Raw genomic sequence first — 15950 nt, 5'->3', positions numbered from 1 at the left:
GGGAACTGGAAGCTCACCAGCCTCAGTGTCCTGCAAGATCAGCCAGGCCCACTGGAACATTGGGGTCCACCATCAGCAAGGATCACCAGAGAGACCCCCAGGGAAGAAGAACCCATGGGTAAAGGGGAGGGGAAATATGTTAATGATTTTGGAGAAATTATTATCATATGTATGTTTAGTCCAGGACAATCAATGAATATGTGTGCAAAATACAGAATATAAACAGAAACCTTCCTGTACTCAGCCTGCATAGCTTTGAGAGGAGCTATCCCCTGTGCATCCAGCTGAATTAAGAATGCTGCTTCTTAATGCTACACTGGTGCTAAGGAGTTCTCTCTTTTACTGAATTTTTGGTAACACTCTCACTGCCAAGGAAAGCTCTGTCTCCTGCTGTTCACAAACAGAGAAGGGCTGGTGGCAGATGCGGGGCTCGGAGGCTGCCTGGGCCACAGTGATCATGAAATAATCAAGTTTTCAATGTTCTGTGAAAGAAGGAGGGGCAGCAACAAAACTTCTGCACTGGAATTAGGAAGGGCAGACTTTGGCCTATTTAGGATGCAGATTTGGGGAGCACCAAATCAGGTACTGATTGTTTTAAGGGAAACAGGCCTTAAACCAAAGGAGTCCAAGAAGGATGGACACATTTCAAGAAAATCATCTTTAGGGGGAAGGAGCAGCCTGTCCCAGTGCGGCAAAAGATGAGCTAGTGAGGTAAATGTCTGGCCTGGCAGGGCATGGAGCTTTCCTAGGAACTCGGGGAAAAAGGGCCATCAACTCAGGAAGTATTTAAGGATATTGTTAGGTTATGCAGAAACAAAAGTTGGGTGGTGAAAGCTCAATTAGAACTTAACCTGGCAGCTTCTGTAAGAAGAATAAAAAATGTTTTTTTTAAAAAGTTTATAACAAAAGGAGGGAGAAGAAGAACCACAACCCTTTATTAATTCCAGTTGATAACAGAGTAACTGAAGATAAGTAAAAGACTAAGCTACTTAATATCTTGTTTTTATTTTCAATATTAGGACAGGCTGTCCTCAGGAAAAGTGTTCTCCTGAGCTGGTAGATGATCACAGGGAGCAGAACAGCCCCCTGGAATCCAGGAGGAAGCAGTTGATGACCTGCTGAGCCACTCAGATGCTCACAGGTGTATGGGTCAGATGGGATCCATCCTAGGGGGAAGAGGGAGCTGGTGGATGAGATCCCCAAGCTGCTCTCCATCGTTTACCATCAGTGCTGGCTCAGCAGGGAGGTCCCAGAGGACTGGAGGTTCCAGTGTGAGTCCATCCCCAAGAAGGGCTGGAAGGAGGATCTGGGGAACTCCAGGCCTGTCAGCCTGACCTGGGTGCCCAGCAAGGTTATGGAACAGATCACCTTGAGTGCCATCCCAGGGCACCCACAGGATGGCTGAGGGATGAGAGACAGCCAGCGTGGATTTAGGGGTGCCAGGTCCTTCCTGACAACCCTGACCTCCTTTTATGACCAGGTGACCCGCCTGTCGATGCAGGAAAGGCTGTGGATGTTGTGTGCCTTGACTTCAGCAAAGCCTTTGACACTGTCTCTGTCAGCATTCCCTGGAAAAGCTGCAGCCCATGGCTTGGGCAGGTTCCCTCCTTGCTGGGAGATTTAGGAGCTGGCTGGAGGCTGGGCCCAGAGAGTGGTGGGGATGGTGCTGCACCCAGCTGGTGTCCAGGCACTGGTGGTGTCCCCCAGGGATCTGTGCTGGGCCCAGTCCTGTTTAATATCTTCACTGATGATCTGGGTGAGGGGATTGAGTCCACCATGCACAAATTGCAGATGGCACCAAGCTGGGTGTGAGTGTGGATCTGCTGGAGGGCAGGACAAGAAGACACAGCCTTTAGCTGCACTAGAGGAGGTTCAGGCTGGACAATAGGAAGAAGTTCTTCAGAGAAAGGGTGAGTGGGCATTGGAATGGGCTGGCCAGGGGAGAGGTGTCTGAGTCACTGTCCCTCTCCAGTGGCACTTAGAGGCATGGTCTGGGTGACAAGGCAGTATGAGGGCATTGATTGGACTTGATCCCAAAGGTCTTTTCCAGCCTATTTGATTTTATCATTCTGTGATGACTGGGACACACTGGGGCCATTGTGGCATTTCAGGGCCTCGTGGAACTAAGAGGACCATGGTGACACCGTGCAGCCCCATAGAACGAGAGGCCCATTGTTGTACTCTGGGGCCAAACGGAACCAGGGAGTGCACCGCTACACTCTGGGTCCTCATGGAACCACAGAGGCCATTGTGACACTGCAGGGCCTTGTGTAACCAAGGAGTTTCACCATTTTGACACTGGAAAACCAAGGAGACCATTGGGAGACTCCAGGGCCCAGTGGAACCAATGGGCCGTTCTGACACTGTGGAGCCTCATGGAACCAAGGGGACATTGTGACACTGCAGGATCCTGTGTAACCAAGGGACCACTATGACACAAGGGGGCTTCAAGGAATCAGGAATAATGTGACACTATGTGGTCTCATGGAAACAAGGAGTCCATTGTGACACTGAGGAGACTTGTGGAACCACAGAGACCTTGGTGACAGTGTGGGACCTCATGTAACCATGGGGCCATTGTGACACCCTGGGGCCTCATGGAACCAAGTGGCCACTGTGAAACTGCAGCTGTGACACTGTGAAGCCCCATAGAACCAATGGGTCCACTGTCACAACTTGGTACCCCATGGAACCAAGGGGATCAGTGTGACAGTGCAGGGCCTGTTGTAACCAAAGGGACATTGTAACACTGAGGGGCACCATGGAACCAAGGACATCTTTGCAGATGTCACCAAGCTGGGTGTGAGTGTTGATCTGCTGGGGGGCAGGAGGGCTCTGCACAGGGACCTGGGCAGGCTGGATCCAGGGCCCAAATCCAACAAGGTGAGGTTTAACAAATCCAAGTGCTGAGTCCTGCACTTTGGCCACAACAACCCCTGCAGCACTACAGGCTGGGGACAGAGTGGCTGGACAGCAGCCAGGCAGAACGGGACCTGCAGGGACTGGTCGACAGCAGGCTGGACATGAGCCAGCAGTGTGCCCAGGTGGGCAAGAAGGCCAATGGCTCCTGGCCTGGATCAGGAATGGTGTGGCCAGCAGGAGCAGAGCTGATAGGCCACCACTGATCTGCCCCCAGCTCTGCACACAGACATTGCTGCTACAGCTCCAGAGAGGGCAATTAAACAGCATATCTGCAGAAAACATTGCTGGGACATCCCTTAGCTCCTTTAAAACTGCCAAGAGCGCAGCCTCTCATTGACACAGTCTCTGGCCACAGGGAAGGTGGAGAGAAACAAAATGAGAAATGGTAAAAACCATGACATTTTTTTGTGGACAATATGAGAAAAGTACAACAAAGCAAAAGAACATCCAAAATAAAATCAAAAAGAAGTATCAATAATAACTTTTATTAGAAGTGATTTGCAGAAATTACACAGCCAGTTTAATGTTCCTGAAAGCATCCAGTCATCAGTCTCCTCACTGCAGCCTTGAGCTCCTGGTTCCTCAGGCTGTAGATGAGGGGATTCAGGGCTGGAGGCACCACCGAGTACAGAACTGACAGGGCCAGATCCAGGGATGGGGAGGAGATGGAGGGGGGCTTCAGGTAGGCAAATGTACCAGTGCTGAGGAACAGGGAGACCACAGCCAGGTGAGGGAGGCAGGTGGAAAAGGCTTTGTGCCGTCCCTGCTCAGAGGGGATCCTCAGCACGGCCCTGAAGATCTGCACATAAGAGAAAACAATGAACACGAAACACCCAAGTGCTAAACAGGCACTAACAGTAATGAGCCCAAATTTCCTGAAGTGTGATTTGGAGCAGGAGAGCTTGAGGATCTGTGGGATTTCACAGAAGAACTGGCCCAGGGCATTGCCATGGCACAGGGGCAGGGAAAATATATTGGCCGTGTGCAGCAGTGAATAGAGAAAGGCACTGGCCCAGGCAGCTGCTGCCATGTGGGCACAAGCTCTGCTACCCAGGAGGGTCCCGTAGTGCAGGGGTTTGCAGATGGACACGTAGCGGTCGTAGCTCATGATGGTCAGCAGATAAAACTCTGCTGAGATGAAGAACATAAAGAAAAATAGCTGTGCAGCACATCCTGAGTGGGAGATGTTCCTGGTGTCCCAGAGGGAATTATGCATGGCTTTGGGGACAGTGGTGCAGATGGAGCCCAGGTCGCTGAGGGCCAGGTTGAGCAGGAAGAAGAACATGGGCGTGTGCAGGTGGTGGCCGCAGGCTACGGCGCTGATGATGAGGCCGTTGCCCAGGAGGGCAGCCAGGGAGATGCCCAGCAAGAGGCAGAAGTGCAGGAGCTGCAGCTGCCGCGTGTCTGCCAATGCCAGCAGGAGGAAGTGCCTGATGGAGCTGCTGTTGGACATTTGCTGTAGCTGCACATGGGGACCTGTTCATGGAGAAAGGACAGTGACTAGTCAGGAGGGCCAAACCTGAGCCATTTCCTGCAGATTGTCCCACTGGGACTCACCCACCCTTTTTCCTGCTCTAGGAAAACCTTCACCCAGGTCCCTGCCTGAGCTCCAGTTTTTCTGGCTGAATGTGCCAGGAGCAGCCAGGCCTGTGCGTGGGGGCTCTTGAGGAGCCATCCCTGCCCCAGTACTGTGGGTTTGTGGCCATTTGGCAGAGGGACAAGCCTGGTTAGTCAGGATTTCTCAGGGAAATCACTCCTACTGCAAAAAGGCTTGGTGCCATTTGCACTTTCAAGTCCAAAGGATGGCAGTAGTTTTTTAGGAATTCTTTTCATATGCACATATCATTTCTGGCTCTCTGAGGTCAGAAATCTTCAGCATTTCTGCTGCACTCAGAGTTTGCCACTGAGAGATGGGAGAGGCAAAGGATTCCCTGTGGATGAGGGAAGGTGAGGGGCTGGATGAGCTTGTTCACAAATGCCCTGGCTTTGCACCTTTGGCTGCAGTCAGAGCACAATGACACTCCTGGGTCAGCCTGGGATAAACCAGACCCTGCCCAGAGCAGAGGGACTCCTGAATGTCTCACCCTCTCTAAAGATCTCTGGGCAAGGTCTCTGCACCCCCTTGTGCCAAGGACACTCACGGCTCCCTTGGCAAACCCAACAGCATTTCCTCAGCTGTGGCAGCTCTGCCCTTCCCTGTGGGACATTCACGGAACTCCCAGAGGCTCTGGCACAGATTTGCACCCAGGAGGGCAGCTCAGAGCTTGGAAGGGCACAGCAAGGAGATCCCTGGCTGCGCCCATGATGGGATCTCAGGGATAGGGCTCAGCTTATTCCCCTTTCCCATGGACTGCTTTGCCCACAGCCCCACTGGTGCTCGGGAAGCTTGGACACACCATTCCCATGGACAGCCCTGCCTGGCAGGAATGCCAAGGGCAGTGCCTGTCTCAGCTGCTGCAAATGCCAGAGCCTCCCTGAGAGCAGCAGATAACAGTGACAATATCAGGGCAGGGCAGAACCAAGAGAAGATGTTGTGGTGCTGTGCCTGAGAGGGAAGAGCAGAGACAGCCGGGAACTCAGGACAGTGTTCCCATGCCCAGCTGTGCCCAGCACCTCCCACACACCAACAGTGCCCTCATCCTGCCCCCAGCACTGCTCTCTTCAGCCCCCTCTCCTTCCCTGAGCATCTCCCTGGGCCTGGACATTCCCTCCTGAGAGGAGCCTTGTCCCTGCCAGCGCTCACAGAGCCCATCCCAGCCTGTGTGCCCTGGCCAGGGCCCTATAGAAACCTGCCTGTGTGCCGGGCCCTGGCTGGGGCAGGCTCTGTGTGCAGCTGGGCAAGGACAGCTCAGGAGAGCCCTGCTGGGCCTTGCAGAGGTGATGCTGCTGCTGCCCAGGGCTGAGGAGTGGCTGAGGTCTCTGTTGGGAGGATCCCAGCAGAGAGAATGGCCAACTTAAGTTACAGTTCTGGAGTCCCTGTAAGGTTTTAGGCATTCCTTTGATGATCCTGTGTGTCCTTTTCAACTTAAAATGTCCTGGGATTCTGGGATTACCATTCCTGTTCTACTTCTTTCATTCCCCTGTTGTTTATAATCAAAAGAGAAAAAGCCCCTTGCAACAGTGTTAGAACAGTAAAGTAAAAACCAGACAATAATTGGAAGCTTCCAGGTGTTCCAGTCAGGATGGGGCACACCCAGGGTCTGATTTACACAATTTAATAAGGTTGATTAATAAAGAAAATTTAACAGGAACATCCAAAAGGAGATTCACTTACCCCAGTTACACACCCCTGGCTCCGTCCATTGGAGTAAGTCAGAGGGCTTCTTTGCCGTCAGTTTTTGTTACGACTGCTCAAATTCCGGTCAAAAAACAAAATGTTCTTGTAGGTCCTCCTCCTGATAATAAGATTTTACAGGATATTGTATGTATTGTATACTATATATATTTCAGGAATGCATTTAGACAATCAGCTTAATTTTCTAAAATCAAAGAAAAAGCTTAGGGAAAATAATAGAGTTAATACATGATTATAGTTCTAGAAGAATATAATAGTAATAGAGTTCATTAAGAGTTTAATAGACTTAAATAGGGATTATAGATTTAAAATTGTGTAATAGTAATTTATAGAGCAACAAATATATGAAAATTGTATAAAATGAAAAAATCTTTTTATCATCACCCCAACTTTCCCATCGTTCTCTAAGCAGGAAATTGAAAAAACTCTCAGTAAAGCTCCTGATCTTTACAGGAATCCTAGGCTTGCCTTCCTTGGGGAGTGCACTCTGGAGCAATACCCAGGCTGGTCTGGAGCTGGGAGCAGCCCTGCCCCACTCAGCCCATCTCAGCAGCAGCCCCTGCCCTGCTCAGGGTGACTCCTTCCCCCCAGAGCTTCTCCCCAGTGCTGGGAGCAGCTGCCAGGGCTGGCTGAGAGCTGTCCCTGGCAGGCAGCAGAGTCCCTGCCCCAGCACAGCGCCCTGGGCTGCAGGACCCTGCTCTGCAGGACAGCCCAGGGCACCCCTGGCTGCTCTGCACAAGAGACAATCAGGGAATGTACTCACAGGGTCTGTAGGCATTGGGATGTTCCAGCTTCAGGAGGTGCCTCCAGGAGCTGCAGCTGCATTGTCCTGCAGCCAGAGGTTTCTGTGCCAAGGGCTGGCAATGATTGTACCCCAGGCACTTCTCAGCACCTTCCCTGCCCTGACAGATTGAAGCTCTCTGTGCCTCTGTGCTGTGCCTGGGGTGGCTGCAGGCAGTGCCCCAGCCCTGCTGGGCTGGCAGAAGAGTTGCTCATCAAGAGAAATGTGCTTTTGAAGATCTTCTTGGTTTACAAGGAGCTGTCTCTGTGCCAGGACCCCAGCCCAGCTCAGCAGCACAGACACAGCACAAGGACTTTAATGAGCCTCTGGGGCTTTGTCCTCGGGCCCTGAACATCAGTCCCTGAGAGGCAGCTAAAGAAACCTCTCCAGAACTCCAAGTCAGAATCCAACCCCAAACTTTCTTGAACTTTAATGGGTCCCAGAGAGGACCACAACTGAGAAAGTGTCCCCAAGGCTCAGCCAGAGCTGAGAACTGGAGGCAGTGATGACAGGTTGAGACAAAGAGAAGCCAAGTCTCGGTGCCCTTGGGCACAGCAGGGTCTGTGCCACCAAGGGCTGGGAGGAGATGCCTTGTCCTGAGGCACTGGGGCCTCCTGGCACAGCCCCAGCCAGGCTGGGCACTGTCAGCCCCTTGTCCTGCCCTCAGCATCCCCCCACAGCTCACATCCCAGTGGCCTCAAGGATCTGCTGGAAGGAGTCCCTGGGGAGCCTTGCTCAGCAATGGCCCTGGGGGCTCCTTAATGCTCCCTGCAGGGACTGCAAGATTTTCAAAGGACTTTAGGTTTGGCTTTTGCCTTGGATCTCTGAGAGGTTTGTGTAATCATGGCCTCCAATTATCTGCTTTAATTAGTCCCTGGAGAGGCTTTGTCAGTAACAACACTCAGTGGGGCTCATTAATGCTTCAGAGTACTTCAGTTATTTTAAGGTACTTGGTGTTTCCGTTCTGATACAGACTCTGTGAGATGTTTGTGCAATCATGGCTCCAATTATCTGCTTTAACGAGTCCCTTGAGAGCTCTGTACTGACACTTGGTGGTGCTCATTAATACTTTGAGATACTCAAGGTTTTTAAGGTACTTTGAAATTTCCTTTTTACACTGAGTCTCTCAGAAGTTTTTTTGCTGTCCTGGTCTCCAATTCTCTCCTCCAAGGAGTCCATGAGGAGCCTGTGTTGGGATGGACCTCAGTGAGACCCATTGGTGCCTTGAGACACTTTGGGGTTTTCCACTGACTTTGACTCTTGGAAAGGTTTGTGCAATCTCCCGTCAGGCCCAGGGTTCCAGGGCTCTGCTCCAAATGCACCACAGGGCTCATTACGATCAAGCAAGTCCTGACAAACCATGGCTCTGCCTTGATTTCTCTCTGGTCCGGAGCAGTTCATCAGGAAGATTTCCTTTTACAGTTATGGAGAAATATTTCAAGGAGCTTCTGAGAAATATGTAATCCTATCTTAAAGGGTGTCTTTTATTGCTGTTCTTATTATACAAGAGATGATTGCACCATTCTGTGATTGATGCTGGCTGTCTGGCCAGGTCAGAGAAGTTATACCTTGAGAGCTGATCCATTGGTGACAACCTTGCCTCACATTCCCCAACGCCATGTGAGAAACTATTTTTACTTTCAAAAATGTAAATGCTTTATTAAGACCTTATCATAATACAACAGAAGACTGAATAAATGAAAGCATACAATGCCAGGAGCAAAAATTCAGTCACTGTGTGCTCATCTACAAAATGGATATTCTGTTTTTTACACCTCTAGCCCCCCCCAAAGTCTTGTCAATCGACTTCTTCTCTGTCCAGTGGTGGAGATCACTGTCTTACTCCTTGATTTGAGCTCAGGTGCTGCCACAGTAACAAGCCCACCCTCCCAAATGCCCCGACTACTGAGGCCATCCTGTGATAACAATGCCACGGGGAAGGGAAGGATACTATACATCTACAAACCTTCTCTTAACATATATTTAATATTCACTCTTTAATTGTGAGAGTCAACTGTAGAAATGCTCATCTATAATAAACCCCCCTTTTCTATAAGTAATTTTTTTCAAACAGTTAAGTAAAAAATTTTATCTCTTTCTTGAATGAGTCATACCAGCATCTGTTGATGTGGGCAAGGACAGTGGGAACAGCAGAAAAAATTTCAGGTTTTCCTTAGACACACTTATTTGGAATGGACAAAAGGGCATCACAGAGGTCCAGTATGGCTTTGGCTGCCATCTACCGTGACTTTGTGGTTGCTACCCATAGTTGGTGCTTCTTAGGGGTCAGTACAGAGGCCAACTTGGTCCTGCCCTCCAGTCCCTGTTGAATTAAAAAGCAATTGAGGAATGATAGAGGTCTGATATGGCCTTTTGTCCCTACCTTATCATGCCTACAATGGTTCCTACCGGCAGCAGGGCTATGGAGCCTTCTTGGTAGCAAACAAAGGGGCCAACCCAATCTTGCCCTCTATTCCTTCTCTTACTTCTTAAGGATGCTGCCCCATTACCTTTTACTTGTGTATTTCCCCTCAACAGATGCTGGTAATTCTCACCCACTAAAACAGGAAGACAGTTCTCGAGCTGGTTGGTGGAAGTTTGACTCTACTTTTTGGGCGTCTTGGTGTTTTTCTGGTTGTCTTCCAGTCTCTGCTTGAAAGTCAATCTTGTTTCACCTGGCCTGGATGTTACAGTCCATGCTTTGGGTTCTTCTAGTGGGCCTTTGACTCTGTTGGCATGAGTCCATCCCTGCTCTGCAGTTCGCACGGCCAATTTGGTGGTGAGCAGTACCTGAAAGGGACCTTCCCACTGAAAAGTTAGTGGCTGATCTCTCCATGACTTAATCATCACCCAATCCTTGGGATTAATTTTAATGATTCTGGAATCCAGGGTGGTAGTTTGAGGAATTGCCCCTTTATGTCTTAGCCCTTCTAAGGTTTGTGCTATAGACATTACTTATTTCTTGGCATTGGCTTCCCCTTCCTCATAGGTGGCAACCTTCTGTGGTGAGGTCAGCAAGGGTAACCCAAACATCATTTCATAGGGTGACACCCCCAGATCTGACTGGGGTTGGGTTCTAATTCTTAATAAGGCCAAAGGGAGACATTTTATCCATGACATTTGGGTTTCAATCATTACCTTAACTAGAGCTCTCTTAAGAGTTTGATTCATTCTCTCAACCCAATTGGAACTCTGTGGATGCCATGGAATGTGTAATTCTCATTTTACTCCCAGGGCCTGAACAACTTTCTGCAATATCTTTGGTGTGAAATGAGTTCCCTTGTCTGAATCAATTCTGTTTGCCATCCCATATCAGGGAATGATTGATTCTAGAAGTGTTTTACTCACAACACTGGCATTGGCTTTCACAGTGTGTACCACCTCTACCCAATGAGTCACATGATTTGCTATCACTGGCAAAAATTTCCACTGTTGTACCTGGGGAAGCTCAGTAACGGCTGCTTGGATGTTTTGGAAGGGCCATAAGGCTAGTTCTGACCCTCCTCTGGGTGTTTTCCTCATGATTTTCTTATTCACTTGTTGACATATCGCACACCGTTCAGTTACTTTGTTAGCTATTCTGAAAATTCCTATGCATCCCCAATCACTTAGAAATCGATCACTTCGCACTTGTGTACCCCAATGTGTTGTTCTATGTATGCCTTCTAGCATTTTCCTGGCCAGGAGTTTATTCAACATTTGCCTCCCATCTGCTAATCTCCACTTCCCTTCTTTGTCTTTCTTGGCTCCTATTTTAAGGAGTTCTTCCTCTTCTGTCCCACGGAATACAGGAAATTTTGCATTTCTTTCATGGGTGTAAATACTATTGTTAGTTTTTCTGTCTCTGATTCAGTTGCATTTTTAGCTTCTAAATTGGCTAAATTGTTTTCTTGCACCTCCTGAGTTGCCCTTTTTTGATGCCCTTTAACATACACAACTGCTACTTCCTCTGGTAATTGTAAGGTTTCTAACACTTCTAAATTAAGTTTTTCATGAATCAGTCCTTTTCCTTTTGAATTTAATAGCGCCTTCTCTTCCCAAAGTTTTCCAAAGGTATCCTCTACTCCAAAAGTGTATTTTGAGTCCTGTATCTATTGTTCCCCTTTTCTGTGCTAATATTTCCAGAACTCCCTTTAGGGCATACAACTCACACGCTTGGGCTGAGCAGCTGGAAGGTAACTTTCTCTTTTCTATGGCTACCAACCCTTCATGCACTATCGCGTACCCCCATACCCTCTGCCCCTTTGTTACCTGTGAAGATCCATCAATGTACAATCATTTTCCACCTTGGAGTGGTTGATCTGTCAGGTCCTCTCTTACTTTGGTTTCATAGTTTATAACCTCTAGGCAATTATGTATTAGTTCCTCATCTGGTTCTCCACACAAAAACTGGGCACGGTTGAGTTGGTTAGCTCTAATCCATTGTCTATTAGGATGGCTTCATACTTTAGCACTTGGGAAACAGTAAGCCATTTCTCAGCCTTTTGGCTTAGGATACTTCCAACCGAGTGTGGGGTATATATTTTCAATTTTTCTCTAAAGGTTAATATCTGGGGTTGAAAAGAGAGGTGTCCGCTAAGGAAGGCAAGAGCCTCCCTTGAAATGGAAAACGTAAACCCCCCCACCTCATAATTATAACAATTTTGAAATTAGGAGGCTCTTAGGCAAAAATATTGGAATAGGAATAACAGTTCTTTACTAGGAAAACTAAAAATACAAATGTAATAGTAGAAACAAACAAAAAAAACCCCCAGCCTACTGACAGAGTCAGAATACCTGCTGGTCAGGGTGTTGGCAGCAGTCCCATTGAATGGTGGCTGCAGTGCTCCTGCAGTGACATATGTGGTTCTGTTGGAGCAGGGATCCTGTAGAAGGGTGAAGATTTCCTCTGAACGTCCAGTGGTGGTGTAGATGGGCCTCATATTCCTCTGGTAATCCAGTGGAGAAGAAAACTGCTTCTCTGGGAATCCACTCCGGAAAAGGCTGCTCCTCTGGGAATCCAGTGGAAAGATTGTATTTACGTCCCAAAATCTCAAATTATATACAGGTAGAAATGCCTGGCTTCTCACTCTGGGTAGAGCATCTCACAAAGGGATGATGTAATGTCAAAGGAAGGGGACCAGGACACCAGTTGGTTCATCACAGGCCCTTCGGGTCCAGTCCGGTCCCGGTCCCTCAGGTCCTTCTGGTCCAGTTTATTGAAGAAAGTATCAAACACTTATACAGCAAATAATAAGCTTATGAATATTCTGTAAGCCAAGCAATCTATTGGTTAAACTATAACATTAACTCATCCTCATTCCTTAGGGGTTACATCTCTCTTTTCTCATGTCTCTTTCACTGTTTGTTATTATACCACAGCTAGGCCCAAGGACATGCTATCAAACACAGGTGCAGGACTTAGAATTAGCCACGGTTTTGTACTTTTCCAGTCCTTAGCAGCTAAATTCCCAACATCTCCCCTGTTTTTATTTAAAAAAAAAAAATTCTATGGGCTAACTGTCACACTCTTTGCAACACAAGAATAAACAATTCTAACAACTAAACAATATTCTCAGCTATTAAGGTTTTTCTCTTACAAGCGATCTAAGCCAGGGAAACAAACCAAAAAGGCTATCACTAATCATAAGATATGCTATACAACAAATATAAAAAAGAATTCTGTGTTACAAAGCTCAAACAAAACTTAGGTGTGTTAATATAATTCACAAAAATAAGCTAAAAAAAGTTTGCTTTCTATTCTCAAACAGCAAATATATTTTAAACAAAAACAGTTCTACTCATAAATGCTTCTAATTGTCTCTTTTAACTAGTTTCTCTAATGTTCACAACAACACTGCATACAAGTCATAAAATAAACGCTTATCATAAAAGCATAAATCTAACATCACTTAAAATTAATAGCACCTAAAACACATAAACTTAAAGTATTTAAATTTAACAGAACTTAACCTTAACAGAACTTAACTGACTTTAAATTTTATAACACTTAAACTTAATATAATATAAACTTAACAGAATCTAACTTTACTTAAGCTTAATAACACTTAAACTTAATAAAAATTAAACTGAACAGCACTTAAACTTAGCAGGAAATAAACTTAACAGTATTTAACATTTAATGGCACTTAATAAACAATTTATCCTAAACTACTTAGTAACAAATAAAACTTACTATAAAAATAGAATATAGCATTTACTATAACTTACTTACAGGCCTGATTTTAAAATACTAAACTAAAACAACTTTCTTCATGTGTTTGCTGCAGCATTTTTATACTTGAATGCACTTAAACATAAAAAGTTTGTTTAAGGTATACCTGTTAAAAAAATTCTTTTAAATTCAGTGTTTGCTTTTACCTTTACCACATTTAAACAAAGCTTAAAAAACACAAAAAGCATACTTATTACATCTTACTTATACAATCACTTTAACACATTTTTAACATTTTTAAATTTTTCAAAATACAATTTCAGAGTTTAATGTTCTACCGACTGAGTTATTTGGGCTTCTGATATTTAAAGTCTGTTAGGAAAAACAAAAGTGCATTTTAACACTTAGGTGAGAAACGCTGGCACAATGGTTCTTGGTGTCGTTTGTTTATTATCACTGGTCTCTTAATTGCAGTAGGAATCTTTCTTTTGTTGACAAGAGTCATATTTCTTATGGCTGTCTAACTGAAGCTTCGGAGCGGGCGAGCCCCCCTCCCGCGCTGGGCTGTGTTTCACAAGACGCGCCGGCAGGCTGACTCCACTGCAGCCACCGCTGGTCGGGGCGCTCCCCCCGCGGCTGCTTGGCTCCCCCCGCGGCTTCGCGGCTCTCCCCTCTCTCGGTCTCCACGACTGCTGGACTCCCCGCACGGCTTCTCGGCGCATGGCGCGGCTTCCCCCTGGCACTGGGCTCTTTGTTGCGTGCGCTGCAGACACCGCTGCACCCGTGGCCGCGCGGGTCGCTCCCCCCGCGGCCGCCGTCGCTCCCGCCGCTGCGCCCATGCCGAGTTTGGAGTAGGACAGCTCGGCAGGCGTCCCGAACCGCGGCTGCTGCTTTGCACTCAGAAATATGCTGAAGCAGTGTGTGGTGTATCACCTGCCATTGCTGGCTCAGTTTCTTTGCTGTTTTATCATCTTCTAACACTGCTTCCCACAGTATATCCCCAAATTTTCTCCGTTCTGAGAGTTCATAGACCGTATGAGGGTTAAGGAAAATTTTTTCAGCGTATCTGTAGGCTAATAACAAATTTATCCCCTTTATCTCTTGCCATTCTAGATACGCGGCTAATAACTTATATGCTGCTTGCCTTTTTCATACCTCTTTATTTTTCGTGAGTGCTCTTGCAGCTTGCCAGGCTCCGGCAGCGCGTAATGGCTTGAGTAACCGATGTGAACCCCAAGGGTGCTTCAAAGGCCCGGCACCGTCTCGGCTGCGTACGAGACCCAGCTCCAACTTCCTTGACCGTGGCGTGCTCTCTCCCCCTTTTTATTTTAGTCGAGACGAGGTGGGTCAGTGTTCAGGGTCACCATTATGTCGAAGGAAGGGGAACAGGACACCAGTTGGTTCATCACAGGCCCTTCAGGTCCGGTCCAGTCCAGGTCCCTCAGGTCCTTCTGGTCCAGTTTATTGAAGAAAGTATCAAACACTTATACAGCAAATAATAAGCTTATGAATATTCTGTAAGCCAATCAATCTATTGGTTAAACTATACCATCAACTCTTCCTCATTTCTTAGGGGTTACATCTCTCTTTTCTCATGTCTCTTTCACTGTTTGGTATTATACCACAGCTAGTCCCAAGGACATGCTATCAACACAGGTGCAGGACTTGGAATTAGCCACGGTTTTGTAATTTTCCAGTCCTTAGCAGCTAAATTCCCAACATTTCTGGAACCTCTGCAGAAGAATAAAGGACAGGGAAGCCAGGGATGCTCCATGGCATGCCCCAAGTGTGGTGCTTGGCTGAGCAGGGACAGCGGGCCCAGCCCAGGTGGGGGTGGCTGCAACTACCTTCAGGGTTTTGTGCAAGTGACCACAGCCGGGTTCCTGCTCTTGTGTCTTGTCCAAGGCTGCATCTGGCAAAGAGCGAGCGCAGTCAGAGCTGAGGGGCTGCGGGAGAGGCCAGAGAGGACAGCCCAGCCCTGCACTCCCCAGGCAGGGACAGCCCCGGGATGGCCCAGGGGATGGAGCACAGCCACTGCGGGGTGTCTGCCCTGCCCCTGTTCCATCCTGTCCATGGGCATGTCCCCAGGGAATGAGATGGATGGGATGGGATGGGATGGGATGGGATGGGATGGGATGGGATGGGATGGGATGGGATGGGATGGGATGGGATGGGGCCAAGCTGGCTGCAGCCATCAGCCCTGTGGCCCAGCTCTGCCACTCACCATCCTGCAGTGGCTGGATCTGCTCCGGATCTTCAGGCTGTTGTGCTGGGGCAGCTCCACGGTCTTTAGTTTTTTCCCCCTGAACACTTGGAACAGGCCGAGGAATCTGCCCACCATTCCACGACCTGGCCTTGACGGCACCTTCTAGAGAGATGCCTCAGGATATCGCCTAGTCAACAATTGCGATAGTGCCTTCAAGGCACCTGCAACAGAGAAGCCCCAGGACGGCTGCAGGACACGAAGTTCTGCACTTTGGTCTTTAGGGCTCCTGCCACAATGACAGGAGACTCCTCGTTATCAATTCAGGTGACCAAATCCCACGGTCTGGACTTGATGGCACTGGCCACAGGAATGGGAGATACCTCGAAAAGTTCCGAGTCACCAAGTCCTGCAGTCTGGCCTCAAGGACAGCTGCAGGAATAATGCTACGGAAAAGCTCCGGATGAGACGCGAACGAGCGCGCTGTGCAGCGACTCCTCACGGCACCGCTCTGTCCCGTCCTGTCCCGTCGTGTCCTCCGAGCACCCGGCCAAGCTTCTATTTCCCACGTGTCACAAAGGGCCCTTGGACACCC

The 15950-nt window shown here is 48.1% G+C and overlaps 2 protein-coding genes across 2 annotated transcripts in view; both read right to left on the bottom strand.

Moving 5' to 3' along the window:
* The window catches only part of LOC141729585 (uncharacterized), a 413938-nt gene that overhangs the window by 293454 nt on the left and 104534 nt on the right, over window positions 1-15950 (bottom strand).
* LOC141729610 (olfactory receptor 14I1-like) lies at window positions 3443-4396 on the bottom strand. Its single transcript, XM_074544316.1, has one exon. The coding sequence runs from the start codon at window positions 4373-4375 to the stop codon at window positions 3443-3445; it is 933 nt and encodes a 310-aa protein (XP_074400417.1). The 5' UTR covers window positions 4376-4396.

Source organism: Zonotrichia albicollis, chromosome 7 (genome assembly GCF_047830755.1).
Source record: "Zonotrichia albicollis isolate bZonAlb1 chromosome 7, bZonAlb1.hap1, whole genome shotgun sequence".
NCBI lineage: Eukaryota > Metazoa > Chordata > Aves > Passeriformes > Passerellidae > Zonotrichia > Zonotrichia albicollis.
This window is presented reverse-complemented; position numbering and strand designations above follow the sequence as displayed.

What these genes read in the sequence shown, in the direction of transcription:
- LOC141729610 (XM_074544316.1), bottom strand. Translation starts at nt 4,375, where the DNA reads ATGTCCAACAGCAGCTCCATCAGGCACTTCCTCCTGCTGGCATTGGCA.